This window comes from Plasmodium brasilianum, chromosome 13, assembly GCF_023973825.1.
Source record: "Plasmodium brasilianum strain Bolivian I chromosome 13, whole genome shotgun sequence".
NCBI lineage: Eukaryota > Apicomplexa > Aconoidasida > Haemosporida > Plasmodiidae > Plasmodium > Plasmodium brasilianum.
In genome coordinates, this window is record NC_090126.1 from 935962 (window position 1) to 951944 (window position 15983).

At 24.9% G+C, this 15983-nt stretch overlaps 4 protein-coding genes across 4 annotated transcripts; 2 read left to right on the forward strand and 2 right to left on the reverse strand.

The window, feature by feature from the left end:
* Positions 1-943: 943 nt before the first annotated feature.
* On the reverse strand, positions 944-2674 carry MKS88_004880 (glucose-6-phosphate isomerase; the record flags this gene model as incomplete). The annotated part of the gene is made up of 1 exon (XM_067218092.1): positions 944-2674. The coding sequence occupies one exon, from the start codon at positions 2672-2674 to the stop codon at positions 944-946; it is 1731 nt and encodes a 576-aa protein (XP_067071260.1).
* Positions 2675-5417: 2743 nt separating this feature from the next.
* Positions 5418-6350, forward strand: MKS88_004881 (uncharacterized protein; the record flags this gene model as incomplete). The annotated part of the gene is made up of 1 exon (XM_067218093.1): positions 5418-6350. The coding sequence occupies one exon, from the start codon at positions 5418-5420 to the stop codon at positions 6348-6350; it is 933 nt and encodes a 310-aa protein (XP_067071261.1).
* Positions 6351-6804: 454 nt separating this feature from the next.
* MKS88_004882 (GTPase Era) lies at positions 6805-8376 on the reverse strand (the record flags this gene model as incomplete). The annotated part of the gene is made up of 1 exon (XM_067218094.1): positions 6805-8376. The coding sequence occupies one exon, from the start codon at positions 8374-8376 to the stop codon at positions 6805-6807; it is 1572 nt and encodes a 523-aa protein (XP_067071262.1).
* Positions 8377-11889: 3513 nt separating this feature from the next.
* MKS88_004883 (ataxin-2 like protein) lies at positions 11890-15983 on the forward strand (the record flags this gene model as incomplete). Its single annotated transcript, XM_067218096.1, has 9 exons — positions 11890-12760; positions 13074-13192; positions 13434-13609; positions 13817-13923; positions 14103-14135; positions 14276-14452; positions 14611-14711; positions 15028-15141; positions 15270-15983. 9 exons carry the CDS (start codon positions 11890-11892, stop codon positions 15981-15983), a joined length of 2412 nt encoding a protein of 803 aa, XP_067071263.1.

The window sequence follows — 15983 nt, forward strand, 5'->3', positions numbered from 1 at the left end:
AAATCGCCGAATGTGTATTAATGACACTAAGCCTTTTTTTGTATATATTGAGATATACTCTTATGAAATTTATGAAATCAAAAAATACTTTTTCTTTTTTTTCAAAGTTTTTTAATTAAAGTCTGTCAATAAGTTAATCAAATGGGAAAATGTGCAAGCGGGTATATATATATGTACACTCATATATACATGAGTAATGTACGAAGAATGGATATGTGCACGTAATGTGTACATAAACATATATACATAAATATATGTACATAAATATATATATATATGAGCGTATATGCTTTAAAAGAGTAAGCTATTGAGTTTTCCTTTTGCGTTTTAAAATATAAAATTCTTTTAAACTGTGGCTGTAAAAAAGTAAATATAAACTTATAAACCCATTTACGCATTTACGTATATAAGTATGTTTATATATATATTTAATACACATAAAACATTTAACATTTTTCCTTTTTCTGTTTCATTCGAATTGTACCGTAAATACATGATAATCTGATAAATGTAAATATGAAAAATGGAAAGGTCAAAAATTGATGAGCGCATTTATTATATAAATGCATAATTTTAAAAAATTGCATAAGCATATATACATAAACACGTATATAAAATTGGCACATATATTTGATGGTGAAAAAAATTAAGTGCGAATGTTTTTATAATTATAAAAATATTGGTCCATTCTTTTTTATAATATTTTTCGTACAAATTAAACATTAAAAAAAATGGATTTTTCAAAAAACGAGTTTTATTTGTGCGCATTTTTTTTCTTTCCCAAAAATGTAATTTATATGTGCGTATTTTTTTTAATTTATCGTTTCTTCATTTTATTTTTATTTTTTAAAGTTTTCCTTTTTTCACATCTTAACTTCTTCACTTTCGCATTCCTTTACTCCCTCACTTTCATCTGCGCAGTGGGCGAACTGGAAAATGCAAACTAATTGAGGTAATAATTTAACAAAATTTTTGTGGATTCGTTAAAATTATAGGCATCCAGGTTCTTATGTGCCTTAGTGTCATGAAAATAATCTCGGACTTCCTTCGCTAGCACTTTTCCTAACTCAACACCCCACTGATCGAAACTGTTAATATTTAATAAAAATCCTTCGGCTACAATTCTACTTTCGTACAATGCTAAGAGTAGTCCACAAGTATAAAAGTTTAACTCATCGAATAGAAGTAAAGTAGATGGTCTATTTCCTTTAAATACTTTATGGTTTAGTAATTCAAGTGGTACTTTTCTTTTACTATTTTCGTTTTCTTCTTTAACTTGCTCTACTGTTTTTCCAATTGCTAATGCATCAGCTTGTGCAAAAAAGTTGGTCATTAATTCATCATGGTTACTCACTTTTTCATTTTGAAAATGAAGAGGGAAATGAGAATACTTGAAACCTATTAATTCAACAGGTATTATTTGTCCTTGATGTATTAACTGATAAAAACTGTGTTGTCCATTAGTACCTGGTTCTCCAAAATATACTTGACATGTATTATAATTAATAAAATTATTATTTCGATCTACTGATTTACCATTACTCTCCATGGCTAACTGTTGTACATGTGTAGAAAATTTTAACAGATGTTGAAAATATGGCAAAACTGCAATATTTTTACAATCAAAAAAATGATTATTATAAAAACTTGTTAAAGCTAATAAAACAGGAATATTATCTTTATTATTTGTATTTAAAAAATGTTCATCAATATCATGACAGCCATTTAGGAAATTTCTCATATTTTTATATCCAAATGCAATCGATAAGGGAAGCATACCTACAGCACTTGTAACTGAAAAACGTCCTCCAACCCAATCCCAAAATTCAAAAACATTCTCTCTTACTATTCCAAATTCATCTGTTAACTTTAAATTTGTACTTATAGCAACCATATGTTTACTTAATTGTTTTTCATCTTTTATTTTTAGATTTAACCAATTTTTAATAGATCTAGCATTTAACATTGTTTCAGCTGTTGTAAATGTTTTTGATATTATAATTACTAGCGTACTTGTTTGATCTAAATCATATATTGCTCTATTTACATCATTCGGGTCTACATTAGCTAGAAATCGTACATCAAATATATCGTCATTATTATTATTTAAACTACCAAAATTATCATTGTTTGTATTTTTATTTAATATCTTATTATAATAATAAAATTTCAAAGCCTCATATACAAATTCTGTACCCAAATACGATCCTCCAATACCTATACATACTATATTTTTAAATTTTGTATTTATACATGTTTTAATATTTCCATTTCTTATATTATCTGAATATGATTCAATCTTTTTTAACACATTATGCACATCTTCTAATATATTTTTATTATCTATTATAATTTTGTTCGTGTTTATTTTTTCTATAGGTATTCTTAATGCTGTATGTAAGACACTCCTATTTTCAGTTATATTTACCTTTTCCCCTTTAAATGTTTTTTCAATTTTTTCCTTTAATTTTATTTCTTCTGCATAATGAATTAATTTGTTCAACGTTTTCTCACTATACCTCTGACGAGAAAAATCAATATAAAAATTTTTAAATTTTCTGATTAATAATTGAGATCTCTCTTTTTCATTTAAATAATCCTTTAAATGTTTCTTCTTCTCTTCCTTACTAAGTTCAATTAGCTCCTTATAACTTTTTAAGGAAGTAATATCCATTATTAACAAGCAAGAAATTTTAAAACAAAAGAGTGGGGAGGCGAGCGAAAAAATAAAGTAAAATAAAAAAAATAAAATAAAAAATATAAAATAATACAAAAAATATAACATAAAAAAAAAAATAATACAAAAAATATAAAATAAAAAAAAAAATAATATAAAAGCTAGAAAAGGGAGAAATTTAAAATATCGCTAGACTATCTTCACACGAATGAGATGAGCAGCACCCGCTCAAGCATATGTCTCTATATAAGTGCACGGTAATGTACATATATATATATATATATGTGTGCATATATGTATATATGTACACATACGTAACAGTACAGTTGCACTTGTGTCTTTCTATATCTAGATGAAATACATATAATTCAAAATTGAAAAAAAAAAGCAAATATTTTGTTACAATTAAATAAGTAAGGCATTATGCACGCGTACACATACACATGCACATATTTGTACGTGTGTACGTTCGTAAGTTTACATATATGTGTACGTACATGTACATGTGCACGTAGATGTACAACTTAGCTTGAATTTTAATCTGAAAATACGATATACTGTTCTAATTCCTAAACAACTAAATATATACAGTTAAATAAAAACGTAACTAAATATGAACTTTATCTAATTTTTAACTGTGAAATAATGTTTCTTTTATTGTACGTTCATAATTCCATTATTTTATAATTATTATTTTTTATTATTTTTTCTATTTTATTATTTTATTTTATTTTTTTATTTTATTTTTTTATTTTATTTTGTTTTTTTATTTTATTTGTTTATTTTTAATTATTATTTTCATGTAACGTATTACATAAAAATATTTGCAAATTAACTTTTATCCTTTCAATTATTTTTATACTTATCACATGGGCATTAGCAACATAATAAAAACACAGATATACATTTTTCTAAATCCTATTTTATTTTTTTAATTTTACTGTATAATATTTATATATTTCACATAAATAAAGGGTTTGGGTTTCAATATAAATATATTTATGTATTTTTTCTTTTATTGTGGTATCATTTTTTACAAATACTTTAAATTGTTTTTAATATATTAAATATGATATTATTAAATAAAAAAGAATATACAGAAAGAAAAAAAAAATTATAAATATTAGAAAGCTAAAAAGGTAAATAATTTCACTGAATTGTACATAGATATAATGATAAAAGGAGAAAAAAAAAAAATGTTATATGTTATATGTTATATGTTATTTATTTTTTTTTTTTTTTTTGACATAAAGCAGAAGAAAGAATCTATGTTTAAAATGTATGTTTAATAATTAACAGTACTTTTTTCACTTTTAGTAAAGGTATAATAAAATATGTTACTAAATATAATTCTTCCACTGCTCAATTCGTTTAAGTACCACATTAACACATTCAAAAATAAACACTAAAATATTATGGTTTTCAAATAAAATATGACTTCTATTTGCACTTAAAAATGTTTTTATAAAAAAAAATATATAAATTCTCAATTGAACAAATGAAAAAAGAAGAAAATTTGTCTTCTCTAGCTGAATTAAAACTCAGAAGCATAAATGTATATAGTATTACTTACGCTTTCGGAATTAAATTTACATCTCTGTTTTTAAAAATTAAATTAAATTAAATTTATCTAGTTAAATGACAAATGGATAGTTAAAAAAAAAAAAGAAAAGAAAATTAAGAAAAATAAGGAAAGCAAGAAACAAATAAACGTATAAGTACTTAAATAAATAAACAGTTAAATATATAAACAAAAAGAGTGCTTCCGCTTTAAAAAAAATGTCTTCGTAAACATCATAAAATTATCTTTGTAATGCTTAAAGTATGATTAACTAAAATTTTTTGTGTTTTAATTTTTTTTTTTTTTTTTTTTATTAACTACAATCATTATTATTGAATGGTGAATAACATACATTCCCATTTTTCATTTCATTACTATGTAATATTTATTCTCGTAATATTTTTTTTACGTTTTTTTTGCCAAATTCCTTTAAAATGATAACTAAAGGTCTTTATATATTTTAAAGGGGTGTTATGGATATATACAATGTATTTATTATATACATGTATGCTGCAATTTGTGTAATTTGTTAATATATAAATCAAAAAAGGTTTTTAAAAGTACACTTTTGGGTAGGTAAAAATAAGCATAAAAATATATTAATATTTCCTAGGTGAAAAAAAGAATAACGGTTAACAGAATAATATACTGAAATGAAATATTAGATGGAATTTGTAACAAGTAAAAGTTCAAGTATGCATATGTAGCAAGTGTACTTATATATATATATCTTTACGCAGTATATATATGTTTTCCTTACCCATACTCATAGCATATATCCATGCATATACACGTATACGTATGTATAGATATATGTTTTTGGTGTATTTATTAACGTACATATAAAATAAAAATGGAAAAGTAAAGCAGTCCCCAACATTTTAAATATTCCTTAAAAATTAATAGTGGACTATTTTGCAAAAATAGAAGAAAAGAAAAGAAAAATATAAATACAAATACTAGTACAAATGTAAATAAATAGATTATACATAGTTGCGCTAAAACTAAATGAATACAGCACACAAGTTTTAAGCATGTATAACACCTGTATTTCTTATAATGAGGAAATATTGAGATAGCGTAATATAAAAAAGTAAATATTGTATAAAAGCAAAATAAGCTAGATGTTCGCAATAATCTGTACTAAATAAATAAAAAGAGAGAGAAAAAAAAAAAAAAATGAATAAATATTTACTGTTGAATTGTAATAAATGTAAACATTTTAATTGTGTTAAAAGGTTCAAGTGTTTAATTAATAATTCTATGGATGATAAAAACTTAAAATGGAGAACGACTAACGAGTCCTACTGTGAATATATACTAAGTCCAGAAGAGGAAAAAGACTTAAGAAAAAACCATTTATACATAATCTCAAGTAATGCTATAAATATAGACAAAAATATAATACATGAAAGTATTAAAAATTATAAGGAAAATAATAATATTTCTGCATATTATAAAAAATTAAATTCGAATTTAAATAATCTGAATAGTAAGAACAGTATTATTGTATATTATTATTTTAATTTTTTAAACGATTTTGTTCAAAAAATTATGGGAATTCCCATTATAAATTATCTTTATAATAATATATTTTTGAAATATAGAATAAATATTCACACTTTTATTTCACCAATATATGAAAGAATAAACAATGAGGAATTGTTTTTAAAGTTTCATTTAAGTAAAAATGATGTTCGTGAAATAATGTATTTTTTATGTATACATGTATGGATATATTGCGCCAAGTTAAATATGATAAATAATAACCATTTGAAAATTTTATTATGGGAAAAGATATGGGACTATTACAGAGCTTTACTTATAAAGTACAAAATTTCAGAATTTTGTTTTAATACTTACCTGATTAATATGCAAGAATATTCTTTAGGTTTTTGTATTGGACTAGACGAATGTTTAGGCAAAGAATTTTATGCAGGAAATATATGCAACCTTATCTTTAATCATATTTATAACGAAAATGAACAATTTAAAAATTCGAAAGAACTAATAAATTTAACCATTTACTGTATAAGGATGTACCACTTTATTTGTCGCTTACCTGATGAAAATTTTATTAAAGCTAAATTTACATGGCCTGACATGAAATAATTTTTCATAATTTTATAATGTCGCGTAGTTTTATTATTTAGCATAATTTTAAAATATTTTATTATTTAATATAATTTTACAATTTTTTTTTTTTTTCTTTTTTTTTTTTTGTACTTGTAGTTGGCCATTTATTTTTCATTTTAAAAACTTACCAAATAAGAGATTACGTTAAGTATTTAATGATAGGGTTGGAGGGGGGAATAAGTTTAAAAAAAATTTATACTTTTTCATACTAATGCAAGAACAAAAAAAATAAAATAATATAGTATAATACATTAAATGAAAATAAGAAAAAAAATTATTTATACAATCAAGTAGCTACTTCAACATGAGCAACGGAAACCCCAAAGTAAAATGCATTGTGCATGTATTTTTATATTCACCTAATTACATGATTATATACACGTGTTAATATATTTACGTCCTTATGTGCGCATTTGTGTGTGTATAGCTTTTACACGTTGACAGACTTTACATGAATGTGTACGTACACATTTTGGTCCCACAATTTAGTCAATTTATAAGATACATTTTTTCGCATATTAATTATTAGCTTGTTGTGTACACCACAAATCATCTTGGCTACTTTTGCACTTTTCACTATGATTTGATATTCAATTATAAGACAGTTATTTAAGTTAACACACCATGATAACATATGATGTTTAATTTTATAAGGAACATCTTTATTAAACCAGCAATATAAGTAAGTATTTATTAGCTGTTCAACAATTTGTACTTTGCTTAAAGTAGTATTTGTATCTTTGGGATATACCCAAAATTGATTTTTTGCTTTATGTTTTATTATATAATCTAGTAATTCTTCAATTCCTTTATTATATTTAGCAGATATAAAAAATATATTATCAAAATTTCCATTATTCATAAATTCTTTGGCTCTTGCATTAGCCCATTTATTATGTGTACATAAATCTACTTTATTTAATACTAATATTACAGGAGGGATAACTTGTTTTCTTTCAGCATTAATCACGTTATTTTTTGTGTGCATGGTGTTGTGTTGATATGATTCAATTATTTTTTTTCTATTTTCAAATAAATTTTTTTTAACACTCTTATCATTATATTTGGAATCCATTTCCATTGTACTGGAAAAATATTCAATAAACTTCTCATCTTTCTTTTTCTGATCATCATTTTCATTTACTAAAAAATCCCCCATATTTGGATTGCCCCAATAGTTATTCTCATTGTCATGTGGGATTTTATCATTTTGTTCAAATTCGTTTTCATCATAGTTATTAACATCATATTGGTTGAAATTTTCTTTATATTTATCATTATCACTGTATAGTACACTTGAAGGAGGGTTTCTTTCCGCTCCACAATAGCCTTGGTTCCCACTTCCACTCTCATTACAGTTCTCACTTTCACTCTCACTGTCACTGCAATATGGTACTACATTTTTTGGTGCTAACATTCGAACTATATTAAGAATGTCATACGTTGGACGTTTTACTGTGTCTGCAATAAATAAAATGAGGTCTGCTTCTTCATACCCCTTCCAAGCATAACTCACCAATTCTTTACAAAAGTTTTTTTTTTTATGAGATGGAATAATACCAGGGGCGTCAATAAATATTAGCTGAACATTATCCTTAGTATATACTCCCTTTATATCTTGTTTGGTTGTATTAATTTTTGGTGAAACTGCTGAAATGGTTTTGTTAAGTATTGAATTTAATAGAGAACTTTTACCTGCATTTGGTGCACCTATTAGAGCAATTTTAAGAAATTTCGGATTTTCTGGTTGTTCTGGTATTTTCCATGTATTAATATAAGCACTTTTCGGTATTACTCCTCGAGTTATATTAGGTGGGTAGTATTTACTTTCTTTTTTTTTATTTTCCTCTTTTCTTTCTTCATCCGCATTTACTTGGCTTATTTTTAATTCATTAGAATGTGGTTTTGCTCTTATGTATCTTTCTAATATAGAAAAATTACGAACAGATAAAAAAAAAATTCCCCATCTGCTGTTTGGTCCTACTAGGCCAGGAAAGCACATATTTCTTATTATCTTAGTACTTATATTAGTATTTACATTAGGCATACACCGATGCATAAGAAATAACTCCAGGTGTCATTTTAATACAGCCATAAAACTATAAAGAAAGAATAACTCATTTGTTCAGTTTTTTCTCCTATGTAGAAAATTTCTATATATACCCAATTTTTTTTTTTTTTCTTTCTTAAAACTGCTTGTAAATATATCAGCTCATCTGCACAGTTAAAGGGTTAGTACAATTTTATCAACACATCCGCCAAATGATACTAATAATACGCGAAAAGCTGTGAGTTTTTTTTTTTTTTTTTTTTTTTTTTTCCCTTCTTTACTAGGTGTATATTGCATATATTGTGTGTTTTAAAAATGAATGAAATGATTTAGCCGTAAATGATATACTACGACATTCACGTGTTAAAAAAAAAAAAAAGAAAAGGGAAAAATTGATAAATTGGTTAGCTGCCAAACCTCTTAACCTATTAATTGGCTAATTGATTAATTGTAAAAAGTGCCTTTTATAAAATGAAGCCTGAACTTGTTAAGAAAAAAAATTTCTTTTTTTAATTTTATAAAAGTTCGTTATACCACATAAATTATGCATAAAAAAGTTTGTAGATTTTGTGTATAGTTAAAATATGGTAAGAAATATTTTAAGATGAATAACCACCAATAACATTTGTTAAATGACGCAATCGCTTAACTGTTCTGTTGAGAATGGAAACTTATATTTAAAAAAAATTAGCAATAATTACAACATATCGCGTTACTATCTCGAGTAGAACAAAATGGTATACTATAAAAATGAAATTAAAACGTTCATAAATAATTTATTCTACTACCATTATATATTTTAAAAACATTTAAACAGGACAATGTTATGCTTTTAACACATAACAAGAGAATGAAGTTTTTCAGAAGGGTAAGAAAAGAATGTGTACGGGTATATACATAAATGCATATATATATATATATATATATGTATAATTGTTCATTTTTTTTTTATAGTAAAGGCATTCAGTTTTAATTTAACCAAAATGTATGAATAGACCTGGGTTATTTTAATCTATATATAAGGATGTTATTTTTGACCTTGCGAATATAATCTCAAAATGCATTTTACGGAAAATAAGGGATAATAAAGGAGAATTAAAATTATTTAAACTGTAAAAATATATATATAAGGGAGGACAGAAATAAAAAGGAAGGGAATAAATGAAAAACGAAATATACATGGATAACATTTTATACGGTAAAAAGATGAATCTTCTTTTTTTCCTTTCTTCTTTTGTTCTTATTTCAAATGGCACGCGAGTACCAAAAAATATACTTAAAGAACAATTTTTATTTTATACCAAAAACCTTTTTTGTATGTATGTAGGGAAAGGAAAAAGGAACTTCAACAACTACATGAACTGTTTTATAAACTCATTAAAACATTCGTTTAATTTCCTATGTATGCAATTGTAAGTTCACTGTTATCTATATAAGGAATAATAAAAATTTAAATTTTACATATGATATATAATTCTTAAAGTTTTTACTTAATTAGTATTACTTTATACATCCTTAATTACTCCTTTTCAATATTTCTTTGCAAATTTCTTTTCACTATTATAATACGAAAATATTTTCTTTTCTTAAACAGAGATTTGCTCGTATACATAGATACATACTCATTTAATTGTTTATAAAAATTTGCTTAAATTTCTTATGTTGAACATTAAAAAACGGAGTTACACCCCAAAAAAGTTACGTTTTTTTTTCTTTTTTTTCATTTTTCCTTTTTCTTCATTTTTCCTTTCTTTTCTTCATTTTTCCTTTCTTTTCTTCATTTTTCCTTTCTTTTCTTCATTTTTCCTTTCTTTTCTTCATTTTTCCTTTCTTTTCTTCATTTTTCCTTTCTTTTCTTCATTTTTCCTTTCTTTTCTTCATTTTTCCTTTCTTTTCTTCATTTTTCCTTTTTTTTCCTTTATTTTATTTTTTGCACCAAAATGATAATTTTGTTTCTGTTTGAAGCACTTCACGGGTTAATGGCACATGTATGGAATGAAATCTAAACGTATATAATTACATATATTTATGAATAACTATGCACATATTCAAGTACACATTTAAGCATATATTTTATTTATTTTTAATTTTTAATTTTTTTTTTTTTTTTTTTTACATACAATGTATTTTTCTTAGTAGTATTTATGACTGTATTTATTCTAAATGAATACAGAAAAAAATTTCGTGTTTATGCCAATATAAAGATTATAATTGAAGCACTAAAAAAAAAAAAGAAAAAACATGTCAGCACTTATTTGTTGATGGTATAACCTTCTGTGATCAAAAAAAAATAAACCTCTCAAATGAAAGTTGTATACATATATATATAAATATATATATATATACATATATATTTATTTATGTACTATTTAATTTTTTCATATAGGGAGAACCATTTGAAAAGGAAATAATTGCAGTGAGTATATGAACAATTTTTTACTTTTGTACTTTTTCATATATAAATATTCTGCTAAATTAATGCTGCTAATATTGATACAAAAAGGATAACATATTTTGTATCGTACATATATCCGTACGGCAATGAAATATTGTAGTTCATATGAATATGTAATGTATATATATAAATGCATATAATGCATGTGTATAAATTTGTAAAAATTTGTGGAGTAAAAAAATATAGCGCATTTCATATGTAGATTCCAATTTAACGTCATATAATAGATAACTTTAATTTGAACATATTTTTGCCATTACATACATGTACTTATGCACGTATGTATGTATATATGTAGATATGAAAATATACACACCTTTTTTTCTTTTAAATTATAAAATTTTTCTTTTTTCATATTTCTGATTTAATTAATTTTTTTTTTTTTTTGTTTGTTTGTTATATTTACCGAATGATGATATTTTATATTTATTTGTTTTTTTTCATTTAGCACGTTTTACAATTTTTTAAAACTTAATCATATTTATTTTACTCTTGTACATATACCTATTAAGTACGTACTTATATGATATACACATAAGTACTTGCATATATAAATATATACATATATATATAAATATACATGTATACATTTATTTGTACTCTTACATATGTAACATAATAAGTTTTAAATTGCAAAAGAAAAAGAGAACGGTAAAAATAGTGAGGTGCGTTTTTTGCAAAAACAGATTAATTAATAAGGGAAAAAAAAAAATACATAAAATACACAAAATATATACAATATATACAAAATATACGATATATACAAAATATATATATGAAGTGCACATCGCGCTTGTTTGACACATACCTACCCCTGCGTATGTATGCACTTATTTCTGTACACTCCGTTACATATAACAATTTAAGTGAACAAGGAGTAAGTGCAAAGGAGTAATAAATTTTCACCAGTTACGTGTACATATATATATATATGTGTGTATGTACATGTATGCATATGCATGTGTGTATATATGCGTGCGTATGTGCATGTGTGAGCTCGGGGAGATAAAATGAAAAAGAGCGAAAGCGGTAATTCACAAGATATGCATCTTAAAAATGTAAATCAAGAGAGGCTAGCACATGTTATGGCATGTCTGATTGGAAATGAAGTGAATGTACATATGAAAGATGGAAATGAAATAAGGGGGTTATTTCATGCGTATAATTCTACACTAAAAGAAGATAAAAAACAAGTAGATATATCACTAAACTTTGCGAGAGTTTTACCAAAAGATGAAAAAGTGAGTGGTCCAATTAATAAGGCAATGATAATTCCAGAAAATTTATATACAATAATTGTAGGTAAAAATATAAAGCTGGATTTAAAAGATCCAGATGAAGTTAAAAATCTAAATGAAAAATTTAAATTAGATGGAGATATATCGGAAAAAAAAAAAAAGTTCAATTCTAGTATAGTTAATAGAGAATTAAAAAGATGGGTTTGTGACAGTAATGATTTTGATGATAGTAAATTAAAGTTAGATGAAGAGAATATAAATGAACCATGGGATCAATTTGAACATAATAGAAAATTATATGGAGTTACAACTACATATAAAGAAGAAATATATACAACCAATTTAGATATTAATAAAATACCACAATATGTAAAAGTTCATGCAGACAAAATTGCAAAGGAATTAGAGTATAGGGGAATACATCTTGACCCTGAAGATGCTGAAAGAGATAATAAAGACTTAGATGAAGAAGATTTATTTGGAGCAGTCAGACAGAATAAAGAAAAATTTACAAAAAATCAAAAATTTAAAAAGGAAGAAAACAAATATAAACAAAATCAAGCAAAATCAAATCAATTCACCATTAAAGACTTAAAGGAAAAAATTCAATTAGTCAAAAAGGAAAATGAAAAAAAATATCCAAGTAAAAAAGTTTAACATATTGCAACCTAGTTTTATAATATTATGATTTATGTATGTGCCAGATCTCGTGTCTACTCAGTTGTGTATACATGTGTATGTATACATATATATATTCGTAAATTCCCAATTTTATACCTTATGAGAAAAAAAAAAAGAAAAAGAAAAAGAAAAAATCACATAAGCGATTCTTCCAGCAGCAACTTATATATATTCGCGCGTACATATATATATATATATATATATATATATAGCAATTGTACGCTTTGTTCATTTTGTACCTTTTTTTTTTTTTTTTCCTTTTTTTCCATGTAAAGCAAATAAGCAAAAAAAAATAAATTTTTCTATATCTTCATCAAATGATGAAAATAATTCTAGCAATAGAAAAAATAAAGTTTCATCAAAAAAACCAGTTAACAAAAATTCTGATTTTATTGTAAGATTTGAGTATATAAAATGTGTGTTTTATTTTTTACGTATTTTTTGTTTTCTATGCATCCTTGTGTTTATCCTTATGTTTGTGAGTTACTGTATCATTTACGTTGTGATTTTACATATTCGTTCGCGTATACGTGCATACATACATAAGTGCATATATATATATATATATATATATATATATATATATATATACACGTTTATGTTCATATTGCTCATGTGCTCCAATCCATTTTCAGGGAATTAATGCCTTAAATTTGGAACCTGCCTTGCCAAAACTGGACGACAAAACTAGAATTGAATGGATTATGTTCAAAAATAAAACGAAAAATAAATCGTCAAACAAAAAAGACAAATCGACGGAAAAGCAAGAATTTATAACGGCATCCAGAGAGTTTAATGAAAAGCTAACCAAGTAATGAAAAAATTCGAGGCTTTGAAATTGTTCACACATATATGTAGATATATGCTTTTATGTATATTTATGTGTGTGCATATTTTATTGCTGCATGGGTTATATTATTGTGCAAGGATTACACCTTCGTAAGACCCCGTGGGATTACATGATTTGTATATACAACAAGCAGCTCAATGGTACATATCTCTTGTTCATGATTTTTAGTAAAATGAATTTAAATGCAAAGATGTCTAATACAAAACTAAATAAAGGTTACGCAGTATTGAATCAGTTTTATATTGACAATCAGAAGAATGAGTCTAGCATAACAGGTTATGTGACCATAACAAGCTATTCGCTATTATTTCGTATATATAAATACTTACAAGTATTTATGTATAAATATATATTGTACATATATATATGTATAATTTTTTTTTTTTTTTTTGCGTTCAAATTATTATCGCTGTTTTATTTTTAATACCCCCTATTTTTTTTTACATTTTTACAGAAAAGGTAAAATATAACAACACGCATGAGACAGGTAAACGATGATACAATTTATGACAAGAATTTTAGTACTTCATGTTAGATAAAAATTTTTTTTTTTTTTTACTTTTTTTTTTTTACTTTTTTTTTTTTACCTTTTGATTTTTTTTTTCTTCCCCCCTCCCCCACGTATAGATGAAAATAAAATGCAGGGAAATGGAAGTGTGTTAAATATTAATAACATGAATTATAACAAGTCAAATGTTAATACAAATGCAGTGTTAAACAATTCCAATATGCATCCATATGATGCTTACGTTTTAAATTATAACAACTTTAATGCCATGAAAAATAATATGATTGGCCACATGGGTGAGAGAACATAACTTGCACACAAATATGCACGTAAATATGCTCATATATATAAATGTATATATATGTGTGTGTATGTTTATATATATATATATAACTCGTTTAGCAAATCCCCCTGTTTTGTTACACGTCATATATATTATTTATCCGTGAAACAGATTATTATCAAAATGTGACCCAATTACCAGACGCACAAAATCAAAAGTATCCTTATGCCCATCCAAATTTTTACAAAAATGGGGGAGTGAGACCACCATATGTAAGGAGTACATATATACATATAAGTGCACATATATATATATATATATATATATATATATATATATATATATATATCCGTAGTGTACACGTGAGTATGCATATAATGTTGCTTGTTATTACTTAAAGTTTATAATTTTATTATTTTATTTTTTTTTTTTTTCATTATCAATATCATATGACTGTTGATCAATCATGAGCTATTACATGTATATATGTTTGCATGTAGATGTACGTAATTTCATATATGTATACATTTAAACGACGGTGTAATGTGATATAATGTGTATTAATTCGTGGATTTTTTTTTTTTTTAGCAAAATATGAATTTAGATATGATGCTAAATAAATTTCATAATTCCATGAACAACATCCCTAGTAAAGGCCATGCTCATCAGAAGTCAAATAGTGAACTATGCCCTTTTCCAGTTGTAAGTTACTACCAAGCAGTCATTACCTTTTTTTAAGGCATCATGTGCATGTATTTATATATGTGAGCATTCATGTATTTATGTATTCATTTGTGCACATGATCATTCCTTTTTTATGTTTGGTGCAGAAAGCTGCTGCATCGAAGCACTTGTTCGATAAATTAATAAGTAACGCATTGAGACTCTCAGAAGAAGAAGACTATGTAAATAGTCCCCTTGAATTTAACAGTACTCAAAAATTAAGTTATAGAAATATATTAGGAGAAATAGCATCATTAGATTCTATAAACTCTTGTCAAGAAGCCAATAACTTTTCGAATAATATACCCATGCAACAGAATATATCAAATGTTTTAGTTAATTTTCCATTTATACCTATTATGAACCCCGCAGTGAATAATCGTTTTTTAGAGAATCCCCATTATTTAAGTCCATATTTTCGTAATTATTATCCGAATAATTCTACTCCAGTAAATACAAATAACGCCTATTTTTTTAATATGCCCTTAACAAATGTTGATGTAAATTATTCATCAAATAAAAATATGAATTTATACCCTCCAAGAAATCTACATGCGCAAAACTCGCATATAAATTTTCCAATACCCTCTCATATATCATCAAATATAAATTATGCAGTAAATAACAATAATTCTTTAAATATAATAAGTAATTCAAATGCCCCTAATCCAAATTTAAACATTCCCCCCTATGTACCTGAATTTGTTCATATGAATATGCAAAAATATCCCAATCATCAGTCAGTACCTGTTCCTTTTTTTCCCCAATATCAGTATCAAAATTATTATACATCACCCACACATGGAATGAATAACGCGTAA